At 34.9% G+C, this 15,345-nt stretch overlaps 1 protein-coding gene across 1 annotated transcript; it reads right to left on the reverse strand.

Annotated features, from left to right (window-relative positions):
• Positions 1 to 9,998: 9,998 nt before the first annotated feature.
• Positions 9,999 to 14,617, reverse strand: LOC128986884 (DNA repair protein Rad60). Its single transcript, XM_054407478.1, has one exon. It carries the CDS (start codon positions 14,509 to 14,511, stop codon positions 13,387 to 13,389), a length of 1,125 nt encoding a protein of 374 aa, XP_054263453.1. The 5' UTR covers positions 14,512 to 14,617; the 3' UTR covers positions 9,999 to 13,386.
• Positions 14,618 to 15,345: the final 728 nt, after the last annotated feature.

A 15,345-nucleotide genomic window follows, 5' to 3' on the forward strand; every position in this document is an offset into this window, starting at 1 on the left:
TTCGACGGGATTCACCTAGTCTAAATATTTAATTGGAAACTTTCTCTGTGTCTCCACTATTTTGAGAGAACGGCTGGGCGTAGAAACTTGGTAGAGGTGTCCAAAGAAAAGTCTTAGTCTGTAGATGATTTATCAAAAGAAAAACAAAGTTAACTCCCTTAGGACTCTGCCCCAGAAGCATTTAAAGATCCCTCCACAGTTTTGTTTACGTTTTGGCCATGTGGATAATACTTTTTAATGAAACAGCTGTTAATTTTTAAATTGTAATTTAAACAACACACATTTATTGGGAGTTACTGAATTGTCCAAAAGAAGTAGTTGCAATGTTATTTTCTGATTTTAAAATGGATTTTCTTCTGAATCATGTCATGTTTTGCAAACGTTCTATTACGAAATCAGTGGAAAATCCTTTATCACAGTAATCCTAACAATTATTTCTTATTGACCTGTCTGCCTTTTTCACCACTTTTGCCTATCATCATATTATTCTAGAAAGATCATCATTGGTTCATGAGATTATTGTCATACATGTTTTCAATCATTGGAAAAATCTTTGATTGTGTAATACAATACTGTACAAAATAATACAAGTGCAGAAGGGCACAGTGCCCATTTGAGCCATGTCCATATTTTGTTAAATTAATAGGTAGTAGTTTTCAGCAACTGAATAAAACTTTTTACAATATTTATGTAGAAATATGTGAATGATTTAGTATGTCATTAAGCTGGAAAACTGCAATATACTGCAGATTTTTCAGAGACGTTACTTCGATGTATTCATTCAGCTTAGTGAAAAAGTAATATAGATATGTATACAAATAAGAACTTGAACTCTTAGAGAGCCTTTGAATGTTATTAGACTAACGAAAAGCCTGGTTTTGCATCTTTACTAGCGATACTCAGCAACAAAAACCATTTTACTATCTCTAAAAAATATATTCTTATAGTGCACTGAGCAGCAGCTAAAAAAAATCAATGTAACTTACCCATATAGTTACAAAATGCTCAAACTCGCATTGTGAAATTGATAATTCGGCTTGTCTTTCTCCAACAGATAATTCATCTGCAGAAGTTTATTCTGCTCTTCTTACCGTGTCTAATAACATCCAAACACAGAAACCCTGCCTAAAATGGTACCTATCTTGACAAATTGTTTGCAGTGGCCTATATTACAGACCGTAGCCCACTGGGTTGGTAACATTATTGAAAATAACACAACATTTTGGCTGTAAACAATGGCACAATGAGTAAATACTATTTAAGCAGCTACTGTCTTGACAGAAAGGTCATATTCCTTTTAAACTAGATCACATCATCCTTTATAAGATACGTTGATAAAAAATGCATGTAAATGTCAATATTTACGTAACAGCCAATTTACAGTATTTTTTGCTTTTTGGAAATGCCACATTGCTATTTCATTTGCATCATTTGTTGCCAATGAAGCCGCACGACCATATAAACGAGGAGGCCCCTATCAGTTCAAGAATAAAAGCCAACTTCACTTCAAGTATATATTCCACTACACCTAACATTCTGTAGAGAGATTATATTGAAAACTTTATGTAATTGATAAGGCTGAGACAACTAACTGTCATCCCCCATCAGTAACCCCACAACAAATTAGTCAAAATTATGATAGAGGGTTATTCATTGGCACAGAAGTACGATATGATATGAACTGACGCAACGTGAGAAATGAGAAATCAAACTTACACTACTGTAACGGAAATACCTCCCTTTGAAGTTAGAACGTGTCTTCCCAACAAACAGATATTTTTTTTTTCAAATAAAATCATAGATTAATCTGCATTACACTGATGAAAACGCGGAAGTGTTTAACTGCAAAAGATCCATCAATACGATTTTAATACTATTTAAAGGTTCTTCCAAAGGAAGAGATACCAGATAACATAATAATAATAACTCCGATGACTTACGGTATGGGAAATATTTTATTCATTGAATGATCAACCATATTTGGTACCTAACACAATTGATATCATTATTGTTTTTACACTTATTACTCTTTAAACAATGCTAAATAAGTAAAATATGTATTATTTCACTCAATTTATCGCAGTTAGATGAATTAGCGTAAGTCTTGAAAGTAACCGTCGATTTTGACGGGTTTCACCTAGTACTGTAACAAAGAATTTGTAAACAAATTACAACTCATAATAAAAATAGGCTACTAAGTTTACAACTCCCATGAAAGATTAATTAATTTTATTGTATGCCTATACTTGATTTAGTCTAAAACTAATTGTCAAAGCTAAACTTCTTCTAAATTAGTTCAGCAGTAGGCATAAGGTACCAATTTGACGGAATAAAAATAGTCTGTAGGCAATATTGGCTTCTTAAATTAAAAAAAAGCCAGCTGTACAATAAGAATTAAATATAGACCATCAGCTGTGCTGCGGTTACCATAGGTTCTGGAGCGCCATGTAGTTACAGGAAACGCGCTACGTAACTACATGGCGCTCCCAGCGGTGTGCGCCAAAACCTATGGTCACCATGGTAACCGCAGCACGGCTGACAGTCTATATTTAATTGTTTTTGTCTATTAGTACAGTGCAATTAGCTTAGAAAAAGGGCAAACCGGGACATCCAAAAAAAAGTTCCAAACCAGTGCCAAATTGTTAAATACACTTTTCCCTCAATATGTAAAAAAAAAGTTACACTGATTTGAGTGTCGGGTTTGGGGGGGGAGGGGCTGAAAATGGGGTGAAAATAGGACTTTTTTACATTTTCGCAAATAACTAAAAAACGGTGCGTTTTTCTCAAAATATAATGAATTACAAAAATAATCTACATTAAATTTTGTACAAAATGATACCATACAATACCTATCTACTATGAACGGTTCAGGAGATATTGGGGGGCAAATGTGAATTTTCTTAAAATTCAAAAAAGTAGCTTTTTAAATGGAGGAAAACCATGGACACCCATAAAGAAAGTTTCTAATGAGTGCTAAATTGTTCAATAGACCTCCCTTAACATTTGTAAAAAAGTTACACTGATTTGAGTGTCGGGTTTGGGGGGGGGGAGGGGGTGAAAATGGGGTGGAAATAGAACTTTTTTTACATTTTCGCAAATAACACAAAAACGGTGTTTTTCTCGAAATATAATGAATTACAAAAATAATCTACATTAAATCTTGTACAAAATGATACCATACAATACCTATCTACTATGAACGGTTCAGGAGAAATTGGGGGGCAAATGAGAATTTTTCTTAAAATTCTAAAAAAGTAGTTTTTTAAATGGAGGAAAACCATGGACACCCATAAAAAAAGTTTCTAATGAGTGCTAAATTGTTCAATAGACCTCCCTTAACATTTGTAAAAAAGTTACACTGATTTGAGTGTCGGGTTTGGGGGGGGGAGGGGGTGAAAATAGGACTTTTTTTACATTTTCGCAAATAACTCAAAAACGGTGCGTTTTTCTCAAAATATAATGAACTACAAAAATAATCTACATTAAATTTTGTACAAAATGATACCATACAATACCTATCTACTATTAACGGTTCAGGAGATATTGGGGGGCAAATGTGAATTTTTCTTAAAATTTTAAAAAAGTAGTTTTTTAAACAGAGGAAAACCATGGACACCCATAAAAAAGTTTCTAATGAGTGCTTAATTGTTCAACAGACCTCCCTCAATATTTGTAAAAAAGTTACACTGATTTGAGTGTCGGATTTTTGTAGGACGGGGTGAAAACGGGGGCAGGAAATTGTATTTATAAGTAATTTAGTAAATTTTGTTTTAACACTTTTTACTTTTTCTTTTAACGCTTTTTGAAGAATTGCTCGCTCAAATTACTTTGAAATTTTACTTTCGTGGCATACAAAAATCAAATCACAAGTAACATTATGTTTACATTAATAACTATACAATACGCTTTAATGTTAAACTTGTTTAACAATTGTTACCATGGCATCTTCACAATTATAATTTTTGCATCACTTATGTGGTTTAACCAATTTACACTGGCTAATTAATTTATAGTTGTCTTTCAGACATCAAAACCAATGAATTTTAAAGTAACCGTCAGTCATAATGTAATTTGTTTTCTGTTCTCTGTCTCTAACAAAAACAATGACCAAAGTTGATCCAAAAATAACATATGATCATTTTAAAATAAAAATATGACAGTTATGTTGCTAGGTGACCCACAACCAAGAGTGAGGTTACCCAATATTTTACTTAAATTTAGTGTTTTTAAACGTTTTAAATCGTAATATTTTAAATATAACTTAATGTAGGAAGCAGTTTGTAATGAAAGCTTTAAAGTTTATTTCATCATGAAGTTGGAATGTTTTAAACTTTGTCCTTATGTGTTTTAATATTGTTTTAATATATACTGTGTTTCTGTATTTTTAATTGTGATAGTGTTTATGTTATGGGAGAGTGTGTGTTGCAACCTTGCAGGGACAAAGGTGGCGAGCTTATTTATCTTTCTAAAAAAGCTGTTGACAAAATAATACTGTGTAGCGAAATTAAAAAGGACAAAGTAAAAGAAAACATTTTGTATGATGCCTCACCCAAAGTACACAGTAAGTGTCGACAAAGTTATATATTAAGGCCAAAGCCACCTAAACAGGATGCAGTTCCTCCTGCTAAGATATCACGTCAGTCATTTGACTTCAAAACTTTGTGTTTTCTGTGTGGTCAATTATGTGTGGATGTATCAAAGTATAGAAATTTATTCCAAGAAAAATGGAGTTTGGTGCAAAAGCAAAGTGTTATTGACAATATTCGAAAGGATGCAAACAACAGGCATGACCTGTGGGGAGATGAGGTAAGTTGCAGACTCTCTCAAGTTACAGATTTCGTAAGCTGTGAAGGGAGATATCACTGGTACTGCTATCAGCGATTCCTAAAGCCAGGATCTTCACAGCCTGACAAAAGAGCAATAACATCTAAAGGTGGTTCTAGTGTTGATTCCATCAGAGAACTTGCATTTGAAAAGCTGTGTGATTACTTGGAAGAAAATGATGAATGTCAGTACCTATTCCTTGGAAGAATTGCAAACTGTATTTCTGCAACTCAATCCCGAGGTAGAGCCATACACTGACAAGCATTTAAGAAGGAAACTGGCCCATCATTACGGCAGCAGTTTGCATTTTACAGTGTTGCCTGGAAAAAAATGTATAATTTGCTTTTCCGGAACAAATCATAATATTTTATCAGACAACTGGTATAAAAACAGAAACATTGAAAATGAAATTCAAGAGGAATTACGAATCATAAAAGCAGCTGCTATTATTCGTCGTGAGATCAAGTCAAAAAGCTATAACTGCTCACAGTTTCCAACTATCAATGAAATTAGAACTGGAGGACTTGCAATGGTTCCTGAAGTGCTTAAGGTTCTGATATCTGATATTATCCAACCTACATCAAAAAGACAAACTCCACAGAAAATTGAAAGGACGAAACAAATTATTGACAGGAAAACTACCACGATATGTCACAATATAATAAGTGCTGCCCGACCAAGATCTTTTTTGTCCCCTGTTCAACTTGGTACTGGTGTATCATTACACAGACAGTTTGGTTCAAGGATCTTGATTGATGTCCTATGTAACATGGGTGTCTGTGTACCCTATAAAGAAGTTTTGAAATATGAAAGGTCAGTTACTTCCCTGGAAAGTAACAGAATTGAGAAAGGATATTTGCAGTTTGTTTTCGATAACGCAGACTACAATGTGCACACTTTAGATGGCCACAATACGTTTCACGCCATGGGTGGAATCGCTTGCGTGACGCGTAAATCTGCTCTTCAGGTCGAAGAATATGTTCCTCGATCGAATGTTAGTTCTCACGCTATTCATGAGCGAGGCTTATTTGCTGTTAAAACTTACAGAGCCCAAAGTAAGTCTGGCTATTCCAAAGTAGTAGCTACAAACATTCCTCCCCATGAAATAAAACCATTGTCATCTGAACACGACCAGACATTGAATTTTTTGTGGTTGAGTGGTACCTGGCTAGAAGGTGCAGAAGAGTACAAACCCGGTTGGAGTGGCTGCATGGAAATGTTGTATGCAACGAAAGAGTACCAAACCTCCGCTGTCATCCCTCTTCCATTCATAAACTTAGCTCCGTCAAACCCATCAACAATATACACGGCCCTTCTTCAAGCTGCCGAAAAAGGTACTGGCAATGGACAAAGCCTCACAATGGTGACATTTGATCAGCCTTTGTACGCTAAAGCGTGTGAAATGGTAGGTGCAGCACCTGATGACAGCCCATTGAAGTCACTCTTTATTCGCCTTGGAGGGTTCCACCTGTTAATGTCTTTTCTGTCATCATGGCAGGTAGTGGCTTGGAAGAGTTGTATTGCACAGTCTATGCTAAAAACAGTGTTCAACAAATGATGAACGGAAAAGCTTATTCTAGGGCTGTTCGAGCTCTCTTCTTAGCCGAGGAAGCACTAATTACCGTATTTCTGAAGACCAAATCATCTTGCTTTATTGTTGATAAAGACCTGCTGTACATTTTCTATTCATCTCTTAAGCACGGAAAAGCATCCGCTGAAGATATCACACAGTCAACTACTGTAAAGAACTTTGTGGAAATTTTGAAGGACCAGCTTCAACAATCCAAAGAATCAGGGCGAACACAAAAGCTATGGATTCAGTTCATAGAAATGGTTGAACTAGTTAGAATGTTTATTAGAGCAGAAAGAAGTGGTGACTTTAACCTCCACTTGTATTGTGTCCACCAAATGCTTCCTATTTTCTATTCATCAGATCACCTAAATTATGCTAAATCTGCATTCGTGTACCTAATAAGCTCATTAGCCCTTAAAACATCAATGAATCCTGAAGAATACGAACTGTTTGTCAATCGTGGTTATTTTACCTTCAAGCGCACCGAAAAGTTTTGGTCTGGAGTGTGGAGTGACATGACCATTGAACAGGTTTTGATGCGATCCTTAAGTAGTATTGGTGGCTTAACCGGGGGCAGAGGAATCACAGCGGCAACTATTGCAACGTGGATTAACTCCATGCCGATTTGCTCCCAAGTCGTCGAGGCAGTGGAGGAGTTTGCAGGAGTGCGAAGCGTCAAATCAGAGCAGCATGTAGAACTACGAGAGGCAAGACAAAAAAGAAATTCTAAAGATTTGCAAGCGTTTATTTCTTGGCTTGAGGAGCATAACCCATTTTTGAAATCCAAAGAACTTTCCTCGCTCTCAACAGGAGCTGTCGCAGATAAAAATGTCAACTGCGACCAAGCATTTGAAATTGGATTTTAAGCTATGAAAGAAATTGAGGGTAAACCATTTAGTCAGTTACAGCTAAAGAGAAAGGTAGCTGTGAAGTCTCTAGCCTCTATGACTAAATCGGTGAGAATAAACAATGACACTGTTTGTGTGAACTCTAATACACTATTACATCGGATGGTTTGCACCGTCAGGAGTGACGCGAGGCTGGCAGAAATATTTAAATTTGAACTTTGTGCGTATCCTCCATCCCTATTTGACGAATCTGGTTTAATGAGAAAGGGTAAAAAATCTTCATTTGTAACAGTCTTGGAGACAGAAGCAAAAGAATTATCGCCAATCCCTCTCGAAGATGAAAGTCCCTATATCATTGACGGAGGTCACCTGCTCCATCGTGTGGTCTGGCAACGCCCAGCTCACTTCAGGGAGATTTGCAACCAGTACACAACATATGTCTTAACTCACTATGGGCAAGGTACTGTTGTTGTATTTGACGGCTATGAGGAGGGAAACACTAAAGACGAAGAACACCTGCGTAGGTCACGGGCAACCATGAGTATCGAGGTTAAAGTTGAAGGCTCAATTATTGTGAACTTGAATCAAAATGAATTCCTCGCAAATCCAAAAAACAAAATGGGACTGATTTCCCTCCTCATGGTCCACCTAAAGAAGACTGGCTGCGTAGTATATCAAGCACCAGGGGATGCAGACATAATGATAGTGAATACAGCGCTGAGAGAAGCAGAGAAGGGGCTTGGAGCTTCAGTGGTAGGTGACGACACAGACTTGTTAGTCCTATTAACTGCCCTTGCACCACCCAATAACAATTTGAAAATGGTGTTACCAAAGAAAGGCAATAAGGAGAAAAGGGTTTACTACATTTCAAAAATTCAGCAAGCCATGGGTGAAATGAAAGAAGTCCTGCTACCAGTGTACGCATTCACAGGATGTGACACTGTGTCAGCAGTATTCAACAAAGGCAAGAACACACCCTTTAGAAAGGTGCAAGCTAACAAGGCTCTCAAATCAAAACTCCTTGTTTTTAATGATCCGAATGCAGACCAAGATAAAATTGCTGATGCTGGAGAAATTTTTTTTGTAGCAGTATTTGGAGGAAAGATTACTGGAGGGTTGGATGCTCTTCGCTACCAGTGCTACTTACAAGCAATATCAAAGCAGCCTTTGCATTCAATGATCAAGTTAGCTGCTCTTCCTCCCACTTCAGCAGCTGCTAGGCAGCACACATTCAGAGTGTACCACCAGGTGCAGCAGTGGCTAGGGGTCAATAAGAATCCACTTGATTGGGGTTGGAAGAAGGTTGGGGAACATCTTAGACCTCATACCACAGAGAGCTCCTCCTGAGCTACTATCCCTAGTCATATGCTCATGTAAGGATGAGTGTGTGCGCAAATGCGAGTGCAGACAAAGCGGACTGAAATGTTCGAATATGTGCTGCGGCAACTGCTCAGGTTTAGGGTGTGATAACCAAGATGCCATCACTAACGAGGATGCAGCGGAAGAGATTGATATGTTCGGAGAGGACTGAAAAGGAAATTAAAATAGGATGAACTTAACTGGATGTATGTACTTACCTGAATACGAAAATTTTACTAAATATAGATTAAATACCTGAAAAGACAACCCGACCTTGTTAGATACAAAAAAACAGTGAACATTCTACCATTCGATTTCTTGTGTATTTTACCATAACAGTGAACATTCTACCATTCGTTTTCTTGTGTATTTTATCATAACAGTGAACATTCTACCATTCGATTTCTTGTGTATTTTATCATAACAGTGAACATTCTACCATTCGATTTCTTGTGTATTTTACCATAACAGTGAACATTCTACCATTCGATTTCTTGTGTATTTTACCATAACAGTGAACATTCTACCATTCGATTTCTTGTGTATTTTATCATAACAGTGAACATTCTACCATTCGATTTCTTGTGTATTTTATCATAAGATATGAAGTAAATATCTGTGTTAAAAATAAATAAACAAAATAATTTTATCAAACCTGATGAAAGTATTAAAGTATGATATTATTTATTCGTTCAAACTTATTTATACGGGAGGTCTGTTGAACAATTAAGCACTCATTAGAAACTTTTTTATGGGTGTCCATGGTTTTCCTCTATTTAAAAAACTACTTTTTTAGAATTTTAAGAAAAATTCACATTTGCCCCCCAATATCTCCTGAACCGTTCATAGTAGATAGGTATTGTATGGTATCATTTTGTACAAAATTTAATGTAGATTATTTTTGTAATTCATTATATTTTGAGAAAAACGCACCGTTTTTGAGTTATTTGCGAAAATGTAAAAAAAGTCCTATTTTCACCCCATTTTCACCCCCTCCCCCCCCCAAACCCGACACTCAAATCAGTGTAACTTTTTTTTACATATTGAGGGAAGTGTATTCAACAATTTGGCGCTGGTTTGGAACTTTTTTTTTGGATGTCCTGGTTCAGGTCTAATTGCACCGTACTATATGGTATTAGTCACACTTGAAAATTAACTACCTATAGCCTGTCCACAAGATTTAGTTTAAGGCAAGTTCCCTCATAACTTTTCTTAATATATATGTTGCAGATGATTGACGTCTCAGCTCTTGAGCTATTATTTTAAAGATAGGATCAAGTGGAGGAGATAGATTTCTTCCCCTAAACTGCCTAAATTTTGTGATCAGAGTATAGTACAGTCTTAGTTAGGTAGGTTGCACTTCAATAATACACCATAAAATATATAGAATAATAAGTTTAATTACCATAACACTATGACTAAAATAAAATAAAATATATAAAAAACTGTACAACACAATTAATATGTAATTTTTGATGGAACCATTTTAATTTTGAGAGGTGACAAACATTTCTTGTAAATATACAGTGCAAAACAAATTGTTGGTATGGGATTCTTAAATCAAATTTTAAAAATCTGATTTTGAAACCTTGGGAACACAAATTTTAATGTGTGTTTAAGTATGGTTTAAATATGAGGTCAGTAAACAGGCATTAAAGATATTAGCACATTAGAGACAGGCAACCTACCCTACTTGCCTTGTGTAAACACCTGCCAGCCTATTGGCATGTGCAAATACGGCTATACTAGATGAATAAAGATTACAAACATGAGTCGGAACGTTGGAAGATATACTCTAATTAAAGATAGGCTATTCAGATCACCCTTAGAAAATAGCTGAAAATAATAATACAAACATTTTATCTACTGCTTCTTTGGATTAAGAATTATTTTAAAAGAAATTTAAGCTACTTAGTGATTTGGAATTAATACAAAATAGATTTGAGATAGGTTTGAAGGCATCGCTTAAGTAAGCTATCATTTTTGGGTAGCCTAATTACTAGAAAAGAAAAAAGGAAAACTTATTAGTTTGCCATTCACATTTGAAGCCCCTGAGCTGTTGGACATAATGTAAGACTAAATTCCTTAAACGTAATTCCGTCACAGCTCAACGAATTTGGCCATACTGTATTAGGACATGCTTCGGTGTTAAAACACCATCGTCAGCTTCAAGTACTTGGTAGAGTTGATTAGTTGTTGACATCGTCAAAGGTTAAACCCAATACGGCACAAACAAAATTACAAAAAGTACCTACAAAAACACATTGAAACATTTAAATACCCCTGCTGCAGCAAACCTGTATACTAAGCGAATTTCCATTTGCCTGAATTGATTTTCAAATAAATCTATTTTGATAACATTAAGTTTAATGAGTACTTAGGATTACTGCTACAGGGGTAATAAAGTGTGTTTATTTAGTAAAGCATTAATAGCTTAGTAAACAATTGCCAAGTTTGATCTAAATATATCCTTTAACAAGCAAACATACAACAGTTTACTTCTTCTCTATAAGAATAACATGGGAATTTTAAATTTACTATTTTTTGTAGTTTCTCTCTAACCAATAACCGTACAAAAACACTTAAATTTTTTAATCTCTTCAAAATGGTCTAGAGAGAATTTAAGGAATTTTATGTTTTGAAAGTCAAAAATGAGAAAAACCAATTTTTACCCCATAAATCCCCTATAAAACCTCGTTCCCATGGTCTGATCATACTGGTTTTCGAACTCGTTTGGATAAACGTAGGTTTACATGTTTGTACGAAATGGGATCATTTTTGCTCGAGTTATCGTGCTAAGGGACATATATATTATGAACTAGAACGGATGGTGTTTTTGGCCTCTGGGGACATCAAAACGAAAAAGTATATCGGTCCCGGGTCCAGGTCTTACCATGAGACCTACCGTAATAATAGCTTATTCCCTATATGGGAAATTCGCTGAAACAGGCCTGTTGCAACAAAGAGTGACAGTCTGTCCCTTGCTTTTAGTACGGTCAGTAACTTTGTTACTGTACAACAGGCTTGTTTTAGCGAATTTCCCATAGGGAATAAGCTATTATTACGGTAGGTCTCATGGTAAGACCTACCTAGGTGTAAACCTAAAATATCCCAATTTCTCTATAAATTATTTTTTTGAGAGCTTAAAAAACAAAAATGTAGTAACTTATATTAAAATGTTTTTGTATGATTATTGGTTTTGGATAAAATGCAAAAAATTGTAAATTTAAAATTCCCATGTTATTCTTTTAGAGAATAAGTTAACTTTTGTAGTTTGCTTGTTTATGTACCGAATATTTTGATCAAACTTAGCAAATCTATAATCTTTTATACTAAGCTATTAGGCTAATGTTTTACGAAAAAACACACTTTATTACCCTCCCTCTAGCAGCAAACCAAGGTAATCATTATACCTAATGTTATTGAAATAGATTTCATTGAAAATCAAATCAGGCAAATGGAAATTCACTTAGTCTGCAGGTTTGCTGCGCCAGGGGTAGGCCTATTGAAATGTTTCAATCTCTTTTTGTACTTTTTGTAATTTTGTTCGAGTGCCCTATGTTGTTTAACCTTTGACTAAGTTATATCTAAAACTGATCAACTCTACAAGTAAAAAACCTGAAGGTGACGATGGTGTTTTAACACCGAATCTTACATATAATGTAATTTAAACATTAAGTGATTAATCGAGGAGCTACCATCAACTCCTTAAGTGATAATGCAAAATGACAAGATAAGGGAAACTTAATTTTAAAAGTGAAACAATTATGCTATATCTGATGAGGTTTTTTTTCATTGGTACTTTAAATTCAATATTAATAGGATCTACTGGCTCTAATCTTAAATACTACTTTATTGTGACAAAACTTAAAAATTTGTTATCCTTACATAAACACAAACTAAAAAATAGCCTATAGGCGTAAGTAATGTTGCCTATAAAAGAATGATTTCATAAACTTCTAATAGGATGACAATGGCTTGTTTGTGACCTCTATAAAAGTTAGATTTGATTAATTTATCAATTATAACTCACTGAAACAAATTTCAATTACTAACCTAAATCAAACAAGAAACTACCTGTACCGTAGGTGAAAATTGAGACTTTCCACAAAATTACAAAAATACTAGGCCTACCTATTTACATTAGAAAGTCTGTCAAGTTTTTTACACAAAAAAAAAACAGGGCTTGATTAGAGGAGCACAAATGGGACAGTCGGTATAAAAAATATCTAAGTTTAATAATGAACTCGCAAAATATAGGCTACATCCACTAACTAACTTATTATAAATATGATACTTCTAGTGAATTATGTTACCCTATGTAAGTTTACTTTGGAGCAGGAAATGACAAAGTAGTAGATGAATGTGTGATGCTAGTAGGCTCAGCTCCGGCTACCCGTAAAAAACTGTGACAAGAATAGGTAACCAGTTTCAAGAAAATTACTTAGGCTAAGTTACACTAGCAATCACTTTGAACCTAATTAATTTTACAGAATGAGTAATTAAGTAGCCTAGAAGTTACTTTCTTCATAATAGGCTAAGTTATGATGGGCCTCTACGGTCTTAACTCTTTTTAACAAATGACAGCCTGTATAAAATTGAATGTTGAGTGGTACAAAATGGTATCGGTAGGGGCAAGCATGTTTTGTTAAACAATAAGTTCTCCAACTGGTATCATGTAGCAAAGGTATGTCACGGTATCAACAATATTAAATCAGTTTATATACAAAATCATTTAAACTTAAATTAAATAACATTTTACAGAGTTTGTGTTAACAACATTTAGTTGCAGCTTTTAACATGTACATGAAACACATCCCCATCTTCTACATCCAAATCTTCTAAGACTTCATTTGGCTCAACATGCTCACCATCAAAAGTAATTTTTAACTGACCCTTGTTACACTTCAATTCTTCAGCACACTTTGTATAAAGAATGTCCATTTTTTGACGTTTGAAAACCTTGAATACCAATGTCTGCTTGGATTGTAATAACAATTTCACTTGAATGCCTCCAGTGGGCCCAGAGGATTTTTCATCATCTACTTGATTAATTACATTGGCTTTGTTGTGATTTACTTCTACGGAAGATACTGAACCTATTAGAGCACCGTAAAATTTCAGATTCAAGGATGATGGAGTATCCATAGGACTGACAGATTTAAAATCATACATCAATAGAACACGGTTTGAATTGATATTTTCTAGTTTGGACAGCTCCTCAAACACTGACTCCAATTTTTGATATCTACGGATTTTGAAATGTTTGAGGGTAGTTGTTTTATTATTGTTCCACTCAATAGTTAGTGTGACTAAGTCATCACTTTCAAAATCATCCTCATCATCTAAATCAAGATTTATATTTTCTATTGATATGTCTTTGGATGAAATAGATTTTTTGTTAGAACGGCTATTAAAATCTATAGGGGGAAACGATCCAACTACAAAATCTAAATCATCGTCTAGTACAACTACATTACCGTTTCTCGCTGGAGACATACCGGTAGGCCTTGACGTTTCCCGATTTCTTTGCTTCCTAGATTTTCTTCTAGATCTAGGCCTTACCTGCAGTTGTGGGGAGCATGGAATTTTGCGTTTTTTGTTCCTCAGACTTCGCCTTAATTCAGCTAATGGTATATCATCTTCAGAACTGTTAGGGTCCTGAAAGCTGTTGAGGCTAACATCTGCATCCAATGAATTATCGACAAATTTTGAACTATTAATTGCATCCTCACCGTTGACGAGAAAAACATCTGCATCTGCTAGGACTAAGTCTTGGTTAACTGTGTCTTCGTCTTCTAGTAGTTTCCTCTTAGACTGAATTTCATTTCTCTTCTTAGTAAAATGGTCTGCTGTTCTAGTATATAACTGGCAATCATCATCGTCGGAATCCGATGATATTTCCATGAGGTAGCCTAGCTGAAATAATAAATTATGAACTCCTAGCTAGTAAGTTTATTTAAGTAGGATTAACAACTTTAAAAGCGGCAAAACATTAACGTAACCTCAACCTCACATTTAAGTCACTATTAGATTGAATTTTTTGAACCAAAACCAAAACAACACGAGACCTTGCCGTCAGACCGTCACCGCCTTTTTTCGTCTGTCTAGAAACGGGACAGCGGAATTGAAATCCTAACTAAAAATCTGACCGCGGGTTTCTGCTTCTGTCATTCATCACCGAGCTTGTTTTAAATTACGCGGGAACAAAGTACAGTAGCCGTTTAATGTTAAATATAAGTCTAAATATGTTAATTGAAAATTATTTCTAGAATAATTATTAAAAATTACAAATAGCTATATAAGTCCAAATAAAGATGAATTACATAAAAATCCTAACTATTATTACTTGTTGTTTACACTGTTTAAATAACAAAAGTATAGAAAGAAAAAGTTTAATTCCATGTCATTCTAAATTATAGCTTACAGGTAGGCCTATTTTCAGCTGTGAACATTTTAAAACTAGTAACATACCTCGTGTTAAAATTCCTGGTCTTCGTCTTCAAAATAAATTCTTCTTCAAAAGCGACAATTTAACACATATTATATTACACACTAACACACACAAATAATATTTACATTTATTTACAACATTTTCTTCATCTTGGAAACTGTAACAACAAAATGAACATAAAGATTAGGCTATTTTAAATGAGAAATATCTTATTGTGAATTTTCTATAGGCCTACTTGTTTATTTTGTTTGTTTGTCAGTGTCACAAGTTACTCAACATGGGTCTAC

The sequence above is a fragment of the Macrosteles quadrilineatus genome, unplaced genomic scaffold, assembly GCF_028750875.1.
Source record: "Macrosteles quadrilineatus isolate MER2022 unplaced genomic scaffold, UCM_ALF_1.0 Scaffold_2__2_contigs__length_208266976, whole genome shotgun sequence".
Lineage (NCBI taxonomy): Eukaryota > Metazoa > Arthropoda > Insecta > Hemiptera > Cicadellidae > Macrosteles > Macrosteles quadrilineatus.